The 22,324-nt window shown below is 48.6% G+C and overlaps 2 protein-coding genes across 8 annotated transcripts in view; one reads left to right on the forward strand and one right to left on the reverse strand.

The window, feature by feature from the left end:
- Positions 1 to 15,410, forward strand: part of ZBTB46 (zinc finger and BTB domain containing 46) — a 51,321-nt gene extending 35,911 nt beyond the window's left edge. For 6 of the 7 annotated variants that reach the window (XM_027645937.1, XM_027645941.1, XM_027645938.1 and 3 more), the window contains 5 exons: positions 1,122 to 1,294; positions 2,449 to 2,494; positions 2,586 to 2,897; positions 8,685 to 8,860; positions 12,200 to 15,410. In XM_027645937.1, the coding sequence (XP_027501738.1) occupies positions 1,122 to 1,294; positions 2,449 to 2,494; positions 2,586 to 2,897; positions 8,685 to 8,860; positions 12,200 to 12,586 (1,094 nt within the window). In that variant the 3' untranslated portion in view covers positions 12,587 to 15,410. The remainder of the gene's footprint in view (positions 1 to 1,121; positions 1,295 to 2,448; positions 2,495 to 2,585; positions 2,898 to 8,684; positions 8,861 to 12,199) is intronic. The other variant, XM_027645942.1, reaches the window with a different exon arrangement.
- A 2,447-nt stretch (positions 15,411 to 17,857) lies between these two features.
- Positions 17,858 to 21,830, reverse strand: SLC2A4RG (SLC2A4 regulator). Its single transcript, XM_027646109.1, has 8 exons — positions 21,582 to 21,830; positions 21,151 to 21,302; positions 20,321 to 20,430; positions 19,994 to 20,238; positions 19,508 to 19,608; positions 19,133 to 19,400; positions 18,922 to 19,001; positions 17,858 to 18,814 (listed from the first exon to the last, which is right to left on the reverse strand). The coding sequence occupies exons 1-8, from the start codon at positions 21,702 to 21,704 to the stop codon at positions 18,703 to 18,705; spliced, it is 1,191 nt and encodes a 396-aa protein (XP_027501910.1). The 5' UTR covers positions 21,705 to 21,830; the 3' UTR covers positions 17,858 to 18,702.
- Between the last annotated feature and the right edge of the window lie 494 nt (positions 21,831 to 22,324).

The raw sequence follows: 22,324 nt of genomic DNA on the forward strand, positions 1-22,324 counted from the left end.
CAAGAGCAGAATTTCCTTTGAAAGCTGATAAAAAAAAAGTAAGGTTTGGGATTGTTCACGTTTCTTGGTGTGGTTTCACTCGAGTGCTTTGTTGTCACCCAGATCACAGCGCTTTGTATTCAGACACAGTGTAAACTGTGACTTGTTATTTGTAGCTGCATTGGAGAGTATGGTGTTTTTTGTATCCCTGAAGTTTTCGTGCTGGAAATGGAAAAGCCTTTAGGCCATAGAGTGCTTTAAATATGAATTTGTTTATTTTATGCCGTATTTGCTTCTGGTTTTGCCTCCTTGCTTTTCAAAAAGAACCAACGGCTCAATATGTCATTCCAATATTCATTCAAGGTGTGTGCTAAAGTTTGTTTAACAATTTATAATGTACACTGATTTTGATGACACAGTCTTTATTTTTATTTAGCTTTGTCATGATTTTCAGGACAGTTTCTGGAATATTGTTTTCCACTTGGTTGTTGCTACAGCGCAGGCGAGAGGGTGCAACTCTGCTTGGGCCGGACACAGAGTGATTTCCTTTTGAACTAAGGGAGATTTTTAGACTGTAATGACTGTTAGATGTAATTTTGAAGAGTTTCGTACAAATATTTGAACTTCCATGCTTGCTAACTGTAGAATGACAGGAATCCTTTTTCCCATCTTTTGTAAAGCACTTTGAGATCAAGGACTGACAGCCCGATATTAAATAAACCACCACGGACAGATCTTGAAATCTGAACCTTTGACATAAACTTTCAAGTTAGCAAAATGAAGTCTGTGTGTACGTTCCTTAAAGATGGAAATGTATGTGTTTGGAATGCTGCTTCTCCAACAGAAATGTGATTGCTCTGGATATTTGTGCCGCACTGTGCTTCTCTCTCCCGACGGACTCTGTGGTGACCGTGCCGTGCCATGTAACTCCAGCACATGCATTTGGGTGGGGAGGCTGGTCTTAAAAAAACCAAGGAACCAACCAGAAAGACCAAAAGCCTGGCATCCCTGTCCTGCTGCCTTCCCTCCCACTGACAGAAGATGAGCTGCGAGTGCTGGGGCGCTGCCTTTGCGAGGCCGTTTTTAAAGCCACCAGCTGGTGCTCGTTCACGTGGGTGAGACTCGTTTCCTGTGTTCCCCAGGGCCTGGCACCAACTCGAATCCTTCAAGGGGCGAATGTGATGGCAAAGTGGAAGCACCATCTCCCCCGCTGCCTTCAGCACACCTTGCCACTCAGAGCCCCCCCGGGATCTGCTCTTCTGGTGATTTGTCACCAGAAACTGTGATAAAAGGAGAGGTGCCTTCCTCAACCCAGGTAAGATCGGGGGGGAAGCGCAAAGAAATTGAAATGCAAAGGTGTCTGTTTGATCAAATCCTTCTCAGTTAGGAGTTTGAAAGACCTAATACCTTCTACTTTAGTCTGTTAGTTTTTTTAAAAGGAATACAGGTTATTTTAAAACTAGAAGTCTGTTGAGGTCAGGGACTAGTGCTGTCCCAGTTTTAGCCTTTTTCCCTTACCTGAATAAAATTTCCATTCAAAAACCTCTGGGTTTTTTTTTTAGATATACCTACCCCTTTTGTTGTAAATCCCTTCATTTGCACAACACTGCACACAAGCATATAATAATGGCATGAAGATAGCTGAGACCTCAGCTACTCATTGCTCACTTCTGGTGTTCTGCATTGGGATTTCTTGTAACTGCCTAAATTCGGACAGAAGTGAGCTGGCTCTATTACAGAAGTCAGGAGTTTGACCTAAAATCCGTAATTTTCTGTGGCATGTCCTAATGTTTTTAAGTGATGCTTTAATTCTATTAAACAAATGGGTGGAAACACAGATTTTCCTCTGCAGTCCCTGTAGGGTGAAGTGAGCTGGTCTGCCTGGTCTGCACAGACCTGCCGAGGCTGCAGCGTGCCTCTGCCTCATACAGGGTTGCCATCTGCCACACGCTGGCATATCATGAAGAATTTATGAAAAAAAAAGAATAAAATCAGCTTTTATTTAGAATTTGGCCCAGCAGTGCCAGAGAGCATTGCATAAAGGGAGCTACACAGAAGGTGTTTGTCTTCTACGGGCTTCTCTATGTGGAAAGGAAAAGTAGCTGTGGAGGGCTAAGGGAGAATTTTCCAGTTCTGTTGTATCTGCTGTAAATTTTCCACCCAGCATTTCCCGTTGGCCTGAGTGGGAGCTGCGGATGCTTAGTGAGACTGGAAACTGAGTGGTTACCCAGGACCTAAACAGGAATGTTGGTTACTGTCTTCAAAACACCAGATCCTGCAAAACACATCCCAGTTCACTGCTTTGGCAGTGAAAGCTTTGTGAAGGCACGTAGGGTTGCCAGGTCAAGTGATTGAGCCTCCTTTAGAGAAAGGGGGAAGGCAGTGCCAGCAGTGGGAGTGGGAGCTCTGCCTGCAAGGACAGATCCTTGCAAATGCTTGCCTTAACCTCCATGTGCTTTTCCTTTGCAGGCTGCTTATGACAGAGTGTTGGCACTTTGTGATAACTCTGACTCAGGTAAGCAGAGAGAAATATATGTCTTTAAACTGTCATTATTTTACACCTGAAGGCACTGATCTCTGCACGTGCATCCGTGGTTCTGTTTTAGATACGAGTTTCTCGAGGCCCGAAGACACGGACGTCGCCGCCGATGGGACGTTCCTGGATTCGGCCCTGGCCAAGAGGCTGACCTGTGGTTTCTGCAGGAGGGTGTTCCAGTGTGCTGAGGAGCTGAAGGAGCACATCCACGAGCACGCCTTCTCCGTGCTCCTCCCGCTGGATGTGGTTGACTGCTCCCGGCCCGGCCTCGCCGACAGCGTTCCTGCCGGCCAGCTCGGCCGCTTCCAGTGCTCCAAGTGCCCCGCGAGCTTCACTCTGAAATCCAACATGGATCGGCACGAAAAGACCATCCACTTCCACTGTAAGAAGATGCAGTGTCCTAACTGTGCCAAGCTGTTCCGCGACAAGACAGACTTAAACCGGCACCTTCTGTCCGTGCACTCGAGCGAGCGCACCTTTGTCTGTCTCTGCTGTGGGAAGGGCTTCGGTACCCAGAAGAACCTCAGTAGCCACGTGAAAACGTGTTACCTGGGCTCTGCCCACCTGGCTGGGCTGGAGCTTTTGGACAGTGTAGGACCAAGCGAGGATCCTGAGGATGCGTAGCTGCTGTTGTGTTATTATGAGACGCTTCCTTAAACTAGGAAAAGCAAATTGTTCCGCGGCTCTCGCGCTGCCAATAAACATTCCACGGGTGTCATTTCAGAGAGTAACTCCCCAAAGCTGATCAGTTGATACTGTGGTGGTTCCAGATCCTGTGTCACTGCAGCCTCGCTGCAGTTTTTGTGCAGAGACAACTTTTGTCAGTCCACACAATGGGCACTTTGGCTGTTTTATTGGTGTGCTCATACTGTGTTCTTACACTACCTTCAACTTTATCAGTAGATCTCAAAGTGCTTTATAAAAGAAATGGTGATGTTTTCCTCGTATTTTTTTTTGGAAAATAACACATCTCAGGTCGTTGAAAGTATTAGTAATAGAGCTAATAAGAGAATTCAGTTCCAAGTTCTGCTCTAGTACTGTGCCTTTAGACAATTTGGGCTTTTCGGTGTGGATTTAGGAGCTGTGGAAGCACTGGGTTGCTCAGCCCTGTAAGCTGTTTGTACAATCTGGTTTTCTGTGTCTTTTAAAGGAGAAAAACATGCTGCAACAGGGTATGTTATTTGGGCTTGAAAGTTGTCTCAAAGCTTGTATGTTTTATTGGTATTATATTTGAGTACTTTTAGGACTTCTTTTTAAGAATCCTGGAGTATGGCTGTGGTTCTCAGGAATTCTGTAAATTTTTGTGACTCATTTGTTTTATATACTGTAATTAATAGCCAGGCTGAGTGTGTGGTATTGAAGCACAGGAAGGGGATCTTCACATAGATCTAACTCTGACTTGGGATGTGCACACAGACTCAGTAGTGGCTGTTCCTGCTGGGTAGAAATCTTACTGTAATTCCTGGTTTATTCTGTGAAATTCACTTACTTTTTAAAAAGATTCAATATTTCTGTGTCTCTTGCTGTATATTTACATACTAAACCAGATTATAGTGACTGTGAAATGAAAGTAGCATAATTAAGTGCAGTGCTTCCCAGCTGCTCTGTGTGCAGCACAGCTTGGCAGTGTGTGGGGTTGCTTTCCTCAGTGGGTGAGAGACAGCTGAGGAGGAAAAAGCTTCTACAAACGTTCTTTAGAGTTCCTCAGGAAAGTTCTTTCTTGTTGTACTGTTGCATCTCAGGGAGACAAAAATGAGCAGTATTTTAGTCGTGCACAAAGTGGACTTGAGCAGCCTGGAGACTCCAGTGGGGAGCTTCTTCCAGAGCTGTTTCCTGTGGAAAGATGAGAGAGCCCCTCAATTCCTGCTGCCCTTGGGCTTGTAAAGAGGGAACAGGTATATTCTGGTGCAGCACTGCTCTGCCTGTTCCTGCTGGGAGTCAGAGCTTCAGGGAGACATCTCTGTGCCATGCCAGGGCTGGGAAGCTGGGGTTTCCCTGCTTGGCTTGCTTCTTACTCTTCCTTTGAGCAGGCTGCAGTCAGGATTGAGAAGTTCATATATAATCAGGGTAGTACATTATACTTTAATAATTTAGGCTTAAATTTTACGGTTTTTGCAAAGCCATGTTTATTTTTTCCGCTCTTGTTGCTATTGACATCTTTGGCGTCGGGGGTTTCAGCTGTCTGTGAATGTGTGTAGTTTTTAGTCTGTCAGCTTCCCTTGTGACAGATGTCAGAGTAATTGCCCTGTGATTTATTTTGCTCTTAAATAACCAGCAAGTAAGGGAGGAGAAAGCTGAGCCAGGAGACAAAAGTTGTGACCAAACGAGTCTTATCTGGAAATCTGGGAGCAGCGGGGTAGGATTTGTCTGAAATTGGAAAGTAAGATGCCAGCAAAAGCAATTTCAGCAACATTTGAAAGGCTTCATTCGTGTGATAGTTCATGATATTTCATGTTTGTTCATTTTTCTCATGTTTGAGAATTTAATTTAGCATTAACTTTTTTTTTCTGTAGTCAGGTCAATTCACTGTCTCTAATAGAAGTTTAAGTAGTATTTTCCTTGCCCTGTACATCAGAGTGCTTCCCAACATCGGCACTGGGAATTTCCAGTGTTTCCCTTCAGGATCAGGACTAGGATTTTTAAGTTGTTAGAACCGTAGGATATAGCAGAGCAGAGCCTTACTGGGCTTGTGTAGAACAGGTGTTAGAAGCAGGATTTTTTTGCTAGGAAATGGCATGGGAGGATGATGGGAAGTGTGAGTCTGACAATTAAATTACACCTCACTATTTATAACCTTAAGTATAATGGGCATTAAGCGGACAAGAATTCTCCTAAAGTTTGTGAATTCTTCATAATAACCCAATGAGTGCACTATTTTAGTGATTATTAACTAGTATTTAGTGATTATTATCAGTTTACAGAGTTAATCCACAGCAGCTCTACCAGGCAGGGCATCACTAGTGCTTTTTCTTCTCTCTCAGGGATGTAGGAGCCTGTTTCCTTTAACAGCCTCACTGAAATAAGTTACTTGAAATGACAATACCAAAGGCTTTTTCCCAAGCACTGTTGTGTTGTTTTTAAAACCACACATTCCCATAAATATTTTAGTGACATTAAGTACACAAATTTTTACTGTGGCACTGTTTTTATTTCCTTCTCCATTCCTTGGCACTGTGTCCAGTAGCTCATCATCTACGGTGCTGCTGTTAATCACCTCGATGATCATGTTAAAGATGATTTCTTAGGACCTTAATGCTGCTATATTTAATGCTGCTCTATAAAATACTGTCATTTAGACAAAGATGATGCTCATACCAAAGCTGGTATGTTGCTCATTAAATAGATGTACTGTGGGTGCATATATTTAACAGGACTGTGAAAATGTTAACTCTGCAATACAGTTACTTTTCTGACAATGCTGCTGGTTTTCAGGTGTTTCCTTTTGTAGATACAAGAACTAAATATGTGGCTGTTTGGTGAAAAAATAAAAATATAGCTGCAAACAGTGTTCTGCGAGTATTTTTAAATAGAAGCTGAAATGTTTTTCTTGAGTGATTTAAGCTAAATGCAGGTGTGAGGGATCTCGGGATCGGATGGTGTTAGGAATAGTCTTGAAAACATAGATGGATGTGCTGGAAGCAGGTGGTTGTTGGTGTGTGGAGGAGGGTGCTGGGGGTGCAGGTTGTGCACCTGACATTGGGTGTTGCCTTTTCAGCTTTGCAGCAGCTTAGCCATGAAGTAACAGGAGAGGTGTGGGCAGGGAGAGCAGGCACCTGGTCACCTGGGAATTGACAGGATCAGGTACAACCTGGTGATGTAGGAAATAAGGGATTTTTGTGGTATTATTCCCTTAAAGTACCTTTGCTTCGTGATCCCGGGATCTGGTTGCCATCAGGATCTCTGTGTCAGTGTTTTCCAGTGGTTCTACCCAGCTTGCTTACCTTGTGTGGACTCCATAGTAACGGGGTTATTAGAAGTCTGTGTGTGGCCTGTCACTAATGATTGAGTGGTTACGAGATCAGACTGGAAACATATTTATCATAAATAGCTTTGTATCCTAAAATCATAAAATTGCCACCTGCTGTAGGAAAACGTGGGCTCCTTGCCTCTGAGTGTGTAGATGAGGGGGGTGTCAAAACCAAAGGAGAAGATAAAGCAAAAAGTAATTTTCCTGTAGTATAAAAGAGGAAGTTTTCATATTCTGGGTGTTAAAAATAAAATCTTAAAATGTTTTAAATTAAAAGATCAGTGTGGAGCAGGAGAAGGGCTGATGTTTAGATCACCAACCAGAGCTTGCACAAGGCTCTGGGAATCAGGCCATGCTCAGGCATCTCCTCTGGGAGGTTCCCAAAGCAAGTTCAGAGTCTCTTGAACACTCTGCCCCATTGCAGTGGGTGAGCTTTGCTAACAGGTGAATAAAATATTCCTTAGCCTTGGCTTTCCCTGGTGTCAGTGTTGCAGCCATGGCCCAGGTGAGTTGGCACTTCTCTTTTTTTTTTTTTTTTTTTTTTCCCCCTTGGGCTGGAAAATTCTCTTGACAGCTTTAGAAATGTGCTGAGAAAACAGCAAACCACCCAAAAAAAGCAGCTGAGGGCTGGACTACCACAGGTGCTGAGCAACCCAAGCCACCAAGTTAGAAGCCCAAGAACAGAATATAAGAATATTAAATACAATGCAAACTGATAATCAGAGGAAGTTTTTTTTCCACAAAGTTGCCTGTGTGTAGGATGTGTTTAATTCTGAGTAGTCAGAACAAATGCTGAGATTAAACTTTGTATTATGGCAGCTTTTAAGATCTTGAATAATGCTTTTAGTGTGTATTAGAACAGTAGAAAACTTCTTAGAGTACTTTTTTCTAAGATGAAATGTTTGCTCTGATTGTGCAAGGGGGGTGTCACCTTATTTAAAGATGTCTTTTAATAGTGTCAGGTGGTTTTGCACTTCTACATGAGTGACAAATAGCTACTTTTCACGGTGTTTCACCTCTACTGGAATACAAGACAAAGTAAATTTTAAAAGCAGATAAAAAAAAAGAAAACCAGCCCACAAATTGGGCATGAAATGACACCAAGTACATGGGCTTTTCTTAAAAAGGCCATTTTTCAGTGTACAGTATAACTCCTGGGCATCACCTGTGACATACTGAGGACATGCACTGTACACACACCTAGTAGGGCATTTATAGGAGGTAATATTTCATTAAGCATCTAAAAATACTGCCAAGTACTACCTCTTTTAGGAGCCAGGTAGTAGGTCTGGTATTCCCTGATTCTCTCAGCTCTCTTCCACAGACTTTCATTTACCAAGAGCCATTTGCATACACGTAAGGAAGTTGGGATCATTAACCAGAACTTGCTCTTTTTTCCCCTCCTTGTTATGTTAATATATTGCTTTGAGAAATAACAATAATTAGGAGAAAAGTGGGTGAAAATTAACATAATAATGGGAAGCAATAGAATAATGAGAAGCTGGAGATTTAAAATCATCCCCATGTGGACAGTCACTTCCAAACTTGTACTGGGGGGTGTCCTCAGGGAGCAGCAAATACTCTGTTTTCACCTGCTGTATTCTGTGTGTGACACTGTTGCTGTGTTTGGGGGAGGAACCAGGGTTGGATAACATAGAGAGTGGTGGTTTTAATTGTTCTCTTTCTTCTGGGTCATCCTCAGTCTCTGCTCCTTCACCGAAATGCTCCTGGGGTGTGTGATGATGTTCTTGCACTGCTGCATAAATAGCAGTAAAGCACATAGTGCTGTTGGGGTGTTACCTCTGTAGGCTTCTGTTCCTGGCTTCCTGCTTCCTCCACAAGTAATAGGGTTAAAATTTTATGTCTTGATATTTAGGATACTTCTTTATAATAAATCAGAACTGTAGCAGGTTGCCAGCCCTCTTTATTTCCCCTTCAGCAAGTGTTGGGCAATGTCTGTAACAGCCTGTTGCTAAATGTTTATGTGTTGCCTCGTTCAAAAGCTGCTCTGATAAAGGTGCTTAACCTCTTAGCTTCAATAACAGAAGGGCAATAATGTAATGTAATGATTAAAATATATAGGTGGTTAAGGGGTGAGAGTGTGATTTCACAGTGAACTAATTTAACAGTGAAATAGTCACCCAGAAGAGTGTTTTGAGACATTGTGAGACGAACCTGTGTGTTCTGCTTGCTCTCTTGCAGTCAACGAGTTCACAGTCATCAGGAAGAAGTTCAAGTGCCCGTACTGCAGCTTTTCAGCCATGCATCAGTGCATCCTGAAGAGACACATGCGATCCCACACGGGAGAAAGGCCCTATCCCTGCGAGATCTGTGGGAAGAAGTTCACCCGCCGGGAGCACATGAAGCGGCACACCTTGGTGAGGGCAGTGCTGGGGGAATCAGCCCGTTTGTTGGGGTTTAAAAAGAAGAGGGGCTTCACTTGATTTAAGTCTGGGTTTTGTTTCCCCTCCTGGGGCTCCACTGAAGGCTTCTCCTGTATCTTTTTTCCCTGCCTTTCAAAGGCCTTGTGATTGGCTACCTGTTCATCCAGAGGTAACCTCCTCCTGCTCTCCAAGCTCAACCAGAGGGTTTCCAAGGTTTAGACTGGATATTAGCAAACAATTCTTCATGGAAAGGGCTGGCAAGCCCTGGCACAGGCTGGAGTCACCTTTCTTGGAGGGGTTTAACATATATATAGATGTGGCACCTGGGGGACATGGTTTAGTGGTGGGCTTGGCAGTGCTGGTGGAACGATTGGACATGATCTTGGAGGGTCTTCCCAACCTTAACAATTCCATAATTCTATGATTCTGTGTGGAAAGCTTTAAAATACATTGCTCAGCCAGAATTCAAGGCAAAGCTGCTCTGGTCTGGCCATGCTTAGTTATCAGAAATACTGTTACACCTTATTAAAGAAGGGCTGCTCAGCTCCGGCTGCAAGGCTGGTACTGGAGTCTGGCTCTTCACAGCTTCCTCAGAAACAAAATTTTAAGCCAAACATTGATTATTTTTCTTTTTAGGGTAGAATTAATTCCCCATCCTAAAGAGATTCTCCAAGCTTGGTGTAGAGGTGCTGTTGTGGGAGAGCAGATAGTTTCTAGGTGATTATTTCGGCAGCAGGTGCCAGCAGTGGGCACAGCTCACCACCAGCAGTGCCCCAGCACCGGGATCATCGGGGGCCTGTGTGACAATTTGCCACAAACCCCCCCCACCTCCTTCCCTCCCTTCCCTGCACGTGTGTGTCCGTTCGGATGAGTGCCCAGCCATCTGCTCGGGGGACTGGCTGCTCCCCGAGATGTCCCTTCCCTATTTCCTTGGGGCCCTGTGGCTCTGGTGTTCCGGAGGCAGATCCAACAGTGAGCTCAGTCCTGCTGCAAGCACACAGGTTTCAGGATCAGTCACTGGTTTTGCAGCAGGGAACACCTTGTCGTGCCAGCTGGTTGCCTCCAGCATTTTATTTCTGAGAACTTTTCCTTTTTACGATTCTTTTTTCATGAGCTTAGGATGTTGTCAGCACATTTACCCCCCCTCTTTGTTGGAATATTGGTTTTTAGTCAGTTAGAATATGATCTTGCTAATGGCATGGTATGATACTGAGGGTCAGATGCTGTTTCTGTGTTTAATACTTACTAATTTGGCAGTAAGGGAAATAAGATTAATTTCTGCTCAGCTGCATCCGGGAATATGGTTCTCTTTGAAGCAGCTGACTGAACTGTTGGAAAAGAGAGAGAGAGGTGATCAGGTTTTTAACAGATATTCAGCCTACTCTAGTGGAAGGTGTCCCTGCCCATGGCAGGGAGTTGGAACAAGATGAGCTTTTTAGGTCCCTTCCAACCAAAACCAGTCAGTGATTCTGTGATAATTACAAATTGCTTTAGTACCCGTTTTATAATTCCTTCATTTTATGGCTCATTTAGCCCTTATTCTGCACCCCTGACCACTTTCTGTTCTCCTCTTCAGCTTTTGATGCCTGAAAATCATTCTTCTACGAGTTAAAAGTGGATGATACCTATAGATCCAGCTGGATGACTCTGACCAGCCCTGTCCAACTGCTTTTGAAAAAAATAATAAAACCCAATGCCTTTGCTTGATGCAGTAGAAGAATGTCATGGGGACTAGCTCAGAGCAGAGGAACCTGCAACCAGAGCACATCAGAGGCACTCCCAGGCTTTGAACACGGCTGGGACTGGTGTAACACAGAGCCTGAGCCAGTGTCCTGTGGCAGCGAGGGCTGAAGGGGCTGTGATGGGTCAATTTGTCCTCTTCCCAAACAGCTTTAGCTCAGCTGAGTATTCTGGAGCAGAGGGTTATGGAGAATCAGGTTAGAGCTGTTGATCCCATGCTGAGGCAGGAGCAGGGAACTGACATCCAGGCAGCCGCTTTAAAATATAAGGAAGGGCTTTAACTGGCAAAACTTTTCCCACAGGCTGTTGGGAGCATGGAAAGAAATGAGTTAAAGAAGGATTAGGGACTGGTGATATGAGCCCCAAGGCTCTGGTGGCTGATGGGCTGACCCCAAATCATTGGCTGCTGGATCCTTATCTGCTTCTACACCACTTCCTAAAGTGTCCCTGAGGATCAGTTCCATCCACAGGGCATCGGCCAAGGCAAGTGCCTGGGCTGTCCCCATGTGGTGTTAATATATAAAAGAAGGAATATATATATAAGATTTATAATATATATCATAATATATATTAGGCAACCCTAAAATAGTCAGGCAGTTGGACTAGAAGATTGGCCTAGGTCCCTTCTGACTGAACTGTTCTATATATAAATAAAATTCATATATGTTTTATGTGTGTATATATACATATATATATATGCACACAAAAAATGAAGATACCTGATGAGGCTCCTTGTGATGGAATTCAGGGGTTCTCCCTGCACTGGTTTCCTTTGGCAGAGGAGCAGGTGAGTGGTTTGACAAGCTCCTTGCCTACCATGCAGGGCAAAAGTGCCCAAGGACAGATTTCACTTTTAATTGGGTGATTTGTTTTTCTCAGAGTGTGTAACTTTGCTCACTGAGTCGTGAAGTGTTTGACTCTTAAAAGTGATTTCTGGTTTCCTGCAGAGCATTTTCCCACTTGCCACATGTTCTGTGATAGCTACGTATGCCTGAAATTCTTGGTCATAGAGTGCAGCCTGAGTTATGGAACAGAAACATTTGTGAGAAACCAAAGTAGTCAGAAATAAAGTCAGAAGTGCAACCTGATGCCTTTTTTTTTTTTTTTTTTTGGAAATTCAGGATGCATTCCCTGTTCTCCTTCTCTTTGGTTCTGGGCAAAGTAGGATCAGGATGAAGACCACTAAGTCGCCATGACATTAACACTGTTTTGGTCAGGCTGGTTCTGTGCTCTGGTCTGCACAGAACCAGTGCTTGAGGGTGGTTTTTTTCCCTTATTAAGTTTTTCCTCATGGTGGCAGGTCGTGCACCCCAGAAAAACAGAAAAAAAAGGGGGGAAAACAAGTGCAAGTGTTAAAAGTTCCTCTCAGAACTACTTGATGATGAACAGACAATCCCAAAGGATTTTCCATTGTGTGTCACCATTGCAGGGTTGAATTAATGGTGGTGGGTTTGAGTTCACAGCAAAGCCAGTTGTGATCTGGGGTTGCAGCAGTGGATTTGCCTTCGCAGAGGACGTGGGAGCGTGTCCTTCCCTGCATCTCTCATTCCACCTCCGTTGGCATTAACCTTTCTGGTCGTTCTCCTTTTCCAGGTCCACAGCAAAGACAAAAAGTACGTCTGCAAGGTGTGCAACCGGGTGTTCATGTCAGCAGCCAGCGTGGGGATCAAACACGGCTCCCGCCGCCACGGCGTCTGCGCCGACTGCTCCGGCCGCGGCATCGCCGGGCACCTGGACCACAACGGGGGAGAAGGGTCTCCAGACGAGTGTTACCCTGGGGAAGGGCAGTACATGGAAGACCCGGATGACATCAAAGTGGAAGGAGACGAGGAGATGGGAGACGACGACGACATCAAGTGGAAGGATGACGTGGGGATGTCACAAGATGATGTGATTTTAGATGACGACAAAGATGTTGACTCCCCGCAGGAGCCGGACAACTCTGGGGAGAACGACAAGGATTTTACCTGGATTTCTTAGGGATTACTTTTTGTTTGGTTTTTGTTTCACTCTGTTGTTTGTAGGGGGAGGGAGGGTGGGGAGGAAGGAGTATGTTGGAAAAAACTTAAGTAGCCTTGTTGTCGTCCATGTGTGCAAAATAACTCTCGTGTTTTCTAAACAAGTCCTTCTCTGTTCCACTCAGACACTGTCTTAGCAGTGTCGCTTCCAGCGGCACGACTGACTTCGCCTTCCCTTTTCCTCCTTCTCCCCCTGGGAGCCCCCACCCTCCCCTCCGGCCGAGCCAGCCAGGATGCATGTGAGGGAGGTGGAATTTCTGCAGGTGTGAGGAGGCTGGGTGAAGCATGAGTCCTCCTCCCCTTCCCACCCTGAACCGAGCACCACGGAGGTTTTTGTGTCCGAAGCAGGTTGGTTGGGGTTTTTTTTAACACCTTAATCTGTGCTAAAATCCCAGCAGCAGTGGAATTCCAAGCTAACATTGTGAAAGCAGATGGATGCATGCGTTGGAGGGCTTCCCCTGATGACACAAGCCTTTTGCAAAGTTATTGAAAGAGTTTTTATTATTTTTTATGGAGCCAAATAGATCAAAAGGCAAGTCAGACTACAGCCTTACGAATACTTCTCTGAGATTCTCAGCTTCCAAAAGAATCACCATCAAAGACAGATTGTGACTTTTCTTGGACCTACTGGCATCTTACCCACATCCTGTCTTCCAGCCTTGGTTATCCGCGGGCGCCGAAACACGTGTTGGTGCTTCCAGAAGCACCTTTTGCTCTAGAGGAACACGGGTAGTTCTGTACCTGTCGTTCTTCTCCACAAATATCTCCACTTCTCCCCCTTTGCTCAGCTGCCTTTTTCGTAAATATATGCAAACCGTAGCAAAAACGAGGCATTCGGCCAAGTGCAGGATGAGCTGGGAAAGGCGAGAAGCCAAGGTGAGGAGATCCCAGCGGGGTGGAATCTTGCTGCTCCTGTCCCATGGACTGTGGTGGGGGCCAGGATTTCACCTGGGTACCTCGTTCTTCCTTGCCAATCTAAACATTCATCACTGGTAGGTGTAACAAACACCTACTTAATTCATGACAAAAACCTTCAGCGTTAGCTGTGCTGGTTCCATGTAAATTTTCAAATAAACCAGTTTTTTCTTTAAATAAGAAGCAGGTTTCTCTCCCCGAGTCTCCTCAGACTGTGTGGGGCCGCTCCAGGTAGTTGGATTCTCCCTGTTCATATCCGGCCACTGTTGCCTTCTTCCAGCTACACCTAAATAACAGTAACAACGTGTATTGGAAGTGTCTTGTTCCTGAGACACAGCTTGTTCTACCTTCACTACTTTGCTTCTGGTGCTTTTTTTAAATAATAATAAAAAAAAAAGCTGAAGACCTCACTCCTTCCTTGCCATCGAGCAGTTTTCTATGATGTCTGTGACAGTGGTACCTTGAAACCTGCCACAAAAGACAACCCAGAAGCCAAATGACTCAAGGTGCTATTTTCCTCCCTGTGGGCCAGAGAGCGTTCCTGCAGGCCTGGTGGTCCCTAAGGAAAAGCGTGGTTCCACCCAGCAAAGGAATTAAAGGCATATTGTACATAAACCCCCATAAAGAAAATCATCTGGAAGGATTTAAGGCACTCAGTGCTGGGATTTGGTGGAGTGCAGTGGGAGCTTCTGTCCTGGCACTTGCAGGCGCTGGTTCTCTGTTCATTCCCTGATTCCAGTTGCATCCTGGGTTTATGGCGTTCAATCCTTTTCTCTCTGCTCCTCAGTTTCTTGCAGACATTCATTCACCACATTCTCTCTGCATCCACCATCCCAGTTCATTCTGGGAGCCTCCCAGCTCCCAAGCTCCTGCTGGGTTGGTCTGGGGGGTGCCTCAGCAGTGTGGGAACACGGGTCTATCCTAAAATCCTCTGTGAGGCCACTCCAGCATCGCTGCTCCTTGGACTGGAGGAGTTAGTGGGACTTGTTGCTTTAGCCAGTGAGCATGGATAACCCTCTTCCTTAAATATGGGAAGAGCAGAGTGGGTCGTGCAGGAACATTTTGATTAACCTGTAAAAATCTCATTTTGCATTTTAGCTTCTTGTCCTTCTCTTCCCCTATTTAAAAAGTTGTAAAAACCCACCCAGTATGTCATGACTGGACCTTTATATACCTTTTCTCAGCGGTTTTGGGGGGGGGTTCCAGAATGAGGACGTTCCCTTATCCCACTTTTGGCCCCCCGGCGTGTGGGCTCTGTATTTATTGTCATTTACCCTGTAAATATGGAGGGGGTGGGGGTGCCTGAGGTCCTGAACATGCAGCCTCACCTGTTCTGTGTAGACAAATACATACAGTACTTAAAGATTTATCTGTAGCTTTGCTTTTTATATGTAAAAATCTATTTAAAAAAAGAATTTTAAGACCCAAACAGTTCAAACCCCTGGGTTTGTGTGACATTCCGATCGCCCATCCCCTCTGATTCCAGTGTGTGCATCCACCTTCCAAGGAGGAGCAGGTGTGGTCTGAGTCCCCCTCTTCCTCCTGCCCTCGCCCTTGGGTGACTCGATTTTGTAATTGGAGTTACGGGGTGCTGAGCTTGACTTCACAATTCCTTTGGAAATGCTGTATTATTTTCTTGTCTTTCCTTATTTTTATTAAGGGTGGGCAGAGAGCCAGGCAGCGCTCAGGAGTGTTCCCTAATTGTGCCATTTTGAGGCTCTTCGAGCTGAGGATGCAAAAAATAAAAGCAAATTGGAAAAAAAAAAAAAAAAAAGGAGAGAAAAGCAGAAAATCCACGTAAAAACTAACTTCTCCCAGGTTACTGTTATAACCTCACACGAGCTTCTGTCCCACTAACACCATGTACCAAATAAACCCCTTCTAACACCTGATGTGTAGTGAAGTGCTTTGTTTTGATGGAGGTGTGCAGAGTTGGGAACGCAGGAATTAATCTTCAACCTTCCGTGCTCTGACTTGGGTTCAAAAACAGGAATTTGGGCGCTTTTTTTTGTATGCTGAAACTTTATAATAAACTTCATCAGTTGCTCCAGGTGATCGCATCCCTCCAGCTTCTCTCTGGGATCTCTCGGATCTACTGCCTATGCAAACTTCTGCTCTTGGAGATTTAAACAAAACCCCACTAATTCTGCCTGTTCTGCATCTCTTCTTTGTACTTCCCTTCAGGGCTTTGTATACTTCACTGAGGTTCCCTTTTTTTAATTTTTTCTAAATATATATATATATATATATGTGTGTGTATATATATACAGACTTAGTCCCAAAACAAATAACCCCCATAGAGGTAAAACATGGATACACTCGGCCTCCAGAACTTGCAACTCATTTTTTTAAGCATTTATACATGTAAATGTTCCTCCTTGAATTCCTTGATTATCCTAATTCTTTATTTAAAACATGAGTGCCAGGAGTACAGAGCATTTTGGCCACGGCATGGAACGGGGGCTGAAGGCACTGTCCTGCCTGTGCCCTCTGGAAAACACCCCAGGGATCCATGGACTTGGACAATATCTTAAAGGGGGGAGACAAAGAGGTCCTTGGTTGTCTGTCAATTTGGAATTTCCAAAAATACTGTTTAAAAATTGTTCATTCCCCAGCTTTGTGTGTTTGAAGGTCACCCCAAAGCCTCTCAGCTGCGGAGTGACTGTGTGGAGGCGGAGGGGGACATCCCTGAGGAAGGTTTGCAAAATGACTGTCCTTTCCCTTTTCCTTCTTTTTTTTTTAATCAAAAAATCAATGTTTTGGACAACAAAACGAGTATTTTTTTGTACAAAAGGAAACCCACTCCAGCATTACTTGCCCTTTTATATCCTCTCACACTCCTGCCTTTAAACACTCTGCTTTCCCGAAGCGAAGCCGTGTGGCTTTGGGGTGGGTGGGTGTGTTTTGGGACTGATGGTTCTGTCCCTGTCTCCAAGCACCCCCCCCAATGCTCCCCCTTTTGCACATTGCCCTTGAGGAAAGAAACTCCATGAAAACAATGCAAAAACTGGAATTTTTTGCAATATTCTGAAAGATAATCTTAATTTTCGCTCATTCTGTGACACGTGCGACTCCTACAAAAGCCATAATTAATGGTTCCTTTGATTTTTGTAGATCCTGAATTGTGTTTTGAATTTCAGCCTATTTTTTTTTTTTAGTCTCCCCTAGTCAGAGTGCTGTGTGTATGCTTTCATATATATTTATTTTTCAACGTGCTTTAAACCTGTCTACAAAAATAAAGCTGAACAAACACAAAAAGGACGGTGTTTGAAGATTGTTGATTTTTTTTTTTTCTGGGAATATTCTATATTATACTGACTTTATATTAATTATTATAAACCTGTGTTTGTATTGAAGATGTGTTTAATATTTTGGGGAGGTTGAGGAGATTTCGTAACCAGAAGTCAGTGGGAGAACATGCTGTGTTGTACTGATTTTCTGTCGATGTAGTTCAGGTAAATCTGATTTTATTTTCTAGTTGCTGCCCGGTTCCTTGCCTGCCGGGGGCTGCCCCTCGGATAGAACCTTTGTGATGGGATTTAGCTTAGACATACCTGCAAAAATCAATCAGTTTCAATAAATTGGGAAATTGCTGCTACAATTTTGTTTGGTTTTTTCTTTTTTTTTTTTTTGTTTGTAACACCTAGTTGTTATTATTATTTTCCTCCTTGCCCTGTGTTTAAGGATGGGGTCATGTGGGGGACCGTGGGCACCACCCAGCTGCAGCCCTGTGGTGCTGCAGGGCTCTGCATCCCCCCCTGCTCCTGGATGCTGGGATGGGGGTCCCCACTCCCCAAAACCTCCCTTCACCCCAGCAGGGAGCTCTGCTCACCCTCAGGCTGGGGGTGCTGCTCCCTCACCCTTCCCCTTTCCCATCTCTATCCCAAACAGGCACCTTGTGGCTCATTCCCCCCCTCCCTGCTGCGTGTTGGTGGAAATTTCCTTATTTTTAGGGCTTTATCTGAAATTAAAACAATTCCCAGGAGGATGCACAGGGCGATGCCATTGCCAGGGGATGCAGGAGAAGGGGTGGCAGCAGGTCTGGGGGTGCCAAGGGGCCCAGGGTGCCCACCCTGCCTGTCTTAACAGTAACTAAAGAACAGGAACCATCAAAAAGAAAATCCAAATACTTGTTGGGTTTTTTTCCTTCTAGATCTGATGCATCACATCCCCAGAGGGGACAAGTAGGGGGCACAGCACCAGCCCATCCCATGGGGCCAAAGCAATGGGGGGGGGTCCTGGCACAAAGGAAACCTTCCCACAGGGCAGGAAGGTGGCAGGGCCACCAGCCCTCCCTGTCCCCTCCCTGCACGGGGAGAGGAGCAGGGTGGCATGGCATGGCCAAACCCAGTCCTGAGCCACTGCCTGGGCTGGAAAGTGACAGGACAAGAGGGGAGAAACGGTTTTGGGGGGAAGGGAAAGGGGATTTTTGGGTAAAAAGGGAGTTTAAAGTGAATTAATTCCCTTAAAACCCACCCAGGGCTGGAGGCGTCCTGCGGCCCGCGCGCTCTCGTGCTGTGGGAGTGGTTAAAATGACGAATTTTTGTATATTTTATTTAAAAAATAAAAACCACACGAAGGAGAAAAAAAAAAAAGAAAAAAAAAAAAAGGAAAACAAAAAGACCCCTCTTTGTGCAGTTTGGCTTAGTGCAAATGGGCGCATTCCTGCAGGCACTTCCCGGGGCATCGCCCCGGAGGGAGCTGCTGCTCCCCGGAACAAGAGAGAGAAATGACAATACAAAGAGTAAAAACCCCCTGGGGGGGTAAAAAGGGGGGGGCAGGCGCCCACTTCTGCCCTGGGCACTGGGGCTGCCCCCCGGGGAGGAACAGACACCCCCTTTCCCGAGCCCCCACCGGCCACAGGCACAGCTTATTTGGGGGGTCCCCAAACCAGAGTGGGGAGGGGGCCAGGAGCAGCCGGTCACCCCCCCCCCCACAGCCCCCACCTGCCAGGAGCGGGGTTGGATTTAGCTTATTTTTGAAGGAAAAAGAGAGGGAAGGGGGAGAAGCTCCTTGGCTGGGGGGGTACAAGGGGGGGCTGTGTGTGTGTGCATAAAGCTTTCGGGGGGCCGTTCCCTGAGTCCGGGGGGGCGGCCGGGGGGGCGCGAAGGCACCTCGAGTGCAAAATGTGCAAGAAGGAGGGAGCCGGGGGGGGGCTCCCCGTCAGTCGAGGAAGCGCTGGCAGGCCTTCTTCCAGCGGCACGCCGTGCACCACATCTCCCGGTGCTCCATGCCGTACACCTTGCGGCACTTCTTGGCATCGCCCCGCGGCCTCCTGCGGGAACAGGGCACAGACAGGTCACCGGGAGGGGGGACAGGTCACCGGGAGGGGGGACACGCGGGCGGGAGGGGACAGGGCGGGGCACGACGACCGTGGCTCACCTGGGGACGGCGGGTGGCTTGGGCGGCGGTGGGGTGGGTGAGGAAGGGGACACCGGTGGCCGCGGGGGGGTCCGGCAGCCCTGGAAGAGAGAGGACACAGCCCCCGTCAGACACTGGGTGGCTGCGGGGGCTGGAGGGTGACGGTGGTGAGCCCTCCGCCCATCCCTGTCCCCCTCCATCCCTGTCCCCCTCCATCCCTGTCCCCCCTCACCTGGTACGCGTGGTCCGTGTGGACGTGGCAGCGGCCGGGGGGGCCCCGGGGGCTGCAGGGGGAGGCCAGTGCCAGGTCAGGGATCGGCAGTGCCAGTGGCAGCGGCGGAGCCGGAGCCTCAGGGCCGGGAAAGGCGGGAGGCACCGAGGAGGTGGGTGAGACAGGAGTCAGGCTGGAGAGCCCGTCTGTCAGCGCGTCCACGTCCACGTCCAGCTCCGTGTAGTAGAAATCCTCCTCGCCATCGCTCTGCTCGGGGTCAGCTTTCCGGCTGCAGGGACAGCAGGGTCTGGCTGCAACACTCTCCCCCTCCACGGCAGGACCCCACAGGGGGCACCAGGGGACCTGGAGGTGTCCAGGGGGGCCCCACGTGCTTACCCAAGGTGCACAGTTCGGATGTGCTTCTGCATCCCTGAGGAGCTGCTGAGGACTTTGCCGCAGCTCTTCCACAAGCACTTGAACATCACCTTGGTGGAGTTCTGCAGGAGAGAGGTGTCAGGCTCTATCTCCATCACATCCTCATCCCTATCTGTCATCTCCATCCCCAACCTCATCTCCAGCCCCAGTGTCATCCCTAGCATTATTCCCATCCCCAACCCCATCCAAATTGTTATCCCCATTCCAAAGTCATCCTCTTCTTCATTCCCACCCTTAACCTCATCCTCCTCTTCATCCTCATCCTCCTCTTCACCCTCATTCTCCTCTTCATTCCCACCCTCACAATCCCCATGTCCAACCTCATCCTCAGCACCAGCTGCATCCTCAACCTCATCCTAAACTCATCCTCCTCTTCATCCTTGTCCCCACTATTCTCCATCCCCAACCCCAGCCTCACCCCCAGAATCATCCCCAGCTTCAGCCCACCTTCCTCTTCCGTGGGATGGGCTCTCCAAAGATGAAGTGGGTGCCATTGGGCTCATCAGGGCCCTCATCTGGCAGCGGGGTGGGCAGGAAGGTGCTGGGGACATGGCCGGAGAGGGGGGGTGAAGGGGTGGAGGGGGTGGAGTGGTCGCTGGGGGGGTCCCAGCTCCAGTCCCCGCTGGTGTTGCTGCTGCTGCTGCAGCTGGAGGACATAGCAGGAGCCTCCTTCCAGATTTCACTGCCCGGCTCTGGTGAGGAGGAGGGGGAGGAAGGTCAGGTCCTGCCATGGGACACATGTCCAGGGACAGGGGGACAGGGACACACTCTTACCTGGGGCATGAGTGGCCGGTGGGTGCCCGAGCACCAGCGGGCTGGCGGAGAGGCTGGTGAGCACCGCGGCTGCCATCACCTCGTCGATGCCCGCCTTGCCCGAGAGCTTCCTGCCAGCGAGAGCAGGGGGGCTGTTCAGGATGGATGGGGCCTCCTGAGCCACTCCATCCCTCTCCATCCCCCCATGAGCTGCTGGGACTGGGGGACACAGTGGTCTGCTTGTGTGAGTGGCACAAGGCCACGGTGGCCACACTGTGCTGGGGGTATCACCAGGTGCAAAGTGGGTGCCCTGCAGCACCCCAAAATGCCGCTGATCCCCGCAGGGATCATCCCAGTAGCTGGCTGGAATCCTCCCTGGCGTGGCATGGCAGAAGTGCAGGCAGCCAGCCAAAAACACTCCTGTCTCCCACCCCGGGGGAAAACCCTCCAGGCCCGTGGGCAGCACTGTGCTGGAGGGTACCAGCATCCACATCCTGCCCAGAGACATGGGGATGGCTCAGCTTGGGCCAAACAACTCCCGGAGGTGGGAAAAAAACTATAAAAAATTTAGATTAAGAAAAAAAGAAGCAAGAGGTCAGAAGCACCAGAAACCAATTTGCAAAGGGACAACCCAGTGTAGGAGGGCAGTGATGCTTCCAGCCCAGCACACGGCACAGTGGGATTCCCCAGAGCTGTCCCAGTGGGATGGCCGGTCACTGCAGGACACCCCAGCACGGCCGACAGTGGCCAAAGTCCTCCTGTGGCCGGCGGACAAAATCCCATCTGCCCCGGTGAGGCCGGTGTCAGCGGGAGGGCGGTGGCCGTGCCCGTGGCTGTGCCGGTGGCCCTACCTGTGCCAGGGCACGGGGATGCACTGCATGGCCGAGTGCAGTGCCAGGTACTGCTCCAGCCCCGCGTCCAGCACCCGCAGCACGGCCTCCCGGCTGGCCGGATCCTGGTGTGGCGGCGGCTCCCCCAGCCAGCCCTCGGATCCCAGCGGAGCCTGTGGGACAGACAGAGGTGGGAAGACAAGAGTCCCTGAGCAGTGAATCCCGCAGGGATCCCCCCATGACTTTGGGTTGGGTTTGGGGAGCTGGATCGGTGCCTCCTGGCAGGGCTGTGAAGGGACCCTGCGGGCCACCCGCAGGGGTAGATCCCATGTGGATCCCACCAGGTCACAGTGGCATCCAGCCAGGATCTCCTTGGCACTCCCCAGATGGTCCTGGGAGGCTGACAGTGCTGAGCATCAGCAGCCAGTGGATCCCTCCACAGACAGACTAACAGGACCATGAGCAGGGATCCAGTAGGGATCCAGCAGGGATCCAGGAGGGATCTCCAGAGACAGAAGATGACCTGACACTCTCCTGCAAGGCAGCTCCAGGATGGCAGCACACACATCCCACATGCCAGCACAGATCCCTCCTAGGGATCCACATCCCAAGTTTATCCCTCTCTGAGCTGATCCCTCAGGATCCAGCAGGTATCCCCAGCGCTGGGACACACTTGTCTCTGTCAGGTCAGTCCCAGACACCATCCCCAGCCTGAGCTGCGGCGCCAAGGGGATCCCGCTCCAGGGAGATCCCAGGTGGTCCAGCACCAAGCTGATCCCGCTCCAAGCGGATCCTAGCTGATCTCCGAAGGGCGTCGCTGGGCGGATCCCTCCCAGGGCAGATCCCTGGAATATCACACAGGGCTGGGATCCAGGAGGGATGATCCCACCGGGGGGAAGGGGGGGGTGCGCGGTGTGTGTGCCCCCCCCCCCCCCGCCCCCCCCCGCCACCCCCCCCCCCCCCCCGCCAAAGTTTATCCCATCGCGGCGCCATTTTACCGGCGGGGAAACTTTCGGGCGGGCCGCTGTCAGCTGTCACCGCCCCCCCCGCCGCCGCCGCCGCCTCCCCCGGATCCCACCCCCATGTCCGCCGCCGCCGCCCCCCCCGCGGTACCTTGGCGGCGGCCCCTGCGGGCGGCGGTGGCGGGCGGCGGCGGCGGCGGGCGGGCATTAGGACCGCGGGCGGGCGCGGGGGG

This window comes from Corapipo altera, unplaced genomic scaffold (assembly GCF_003945725.1).
Source record: "Corapipo altera isolate COAL_440 unplaced genomic scaffold, ASM394572v1 64, whole genome shotgun sequence".
Taxonomy (NCBI): Eukaryota; Metazoa; Chordata; class Aves; order Passeriformes; family Pipridae; genus Corapipo; species Corapipo altera.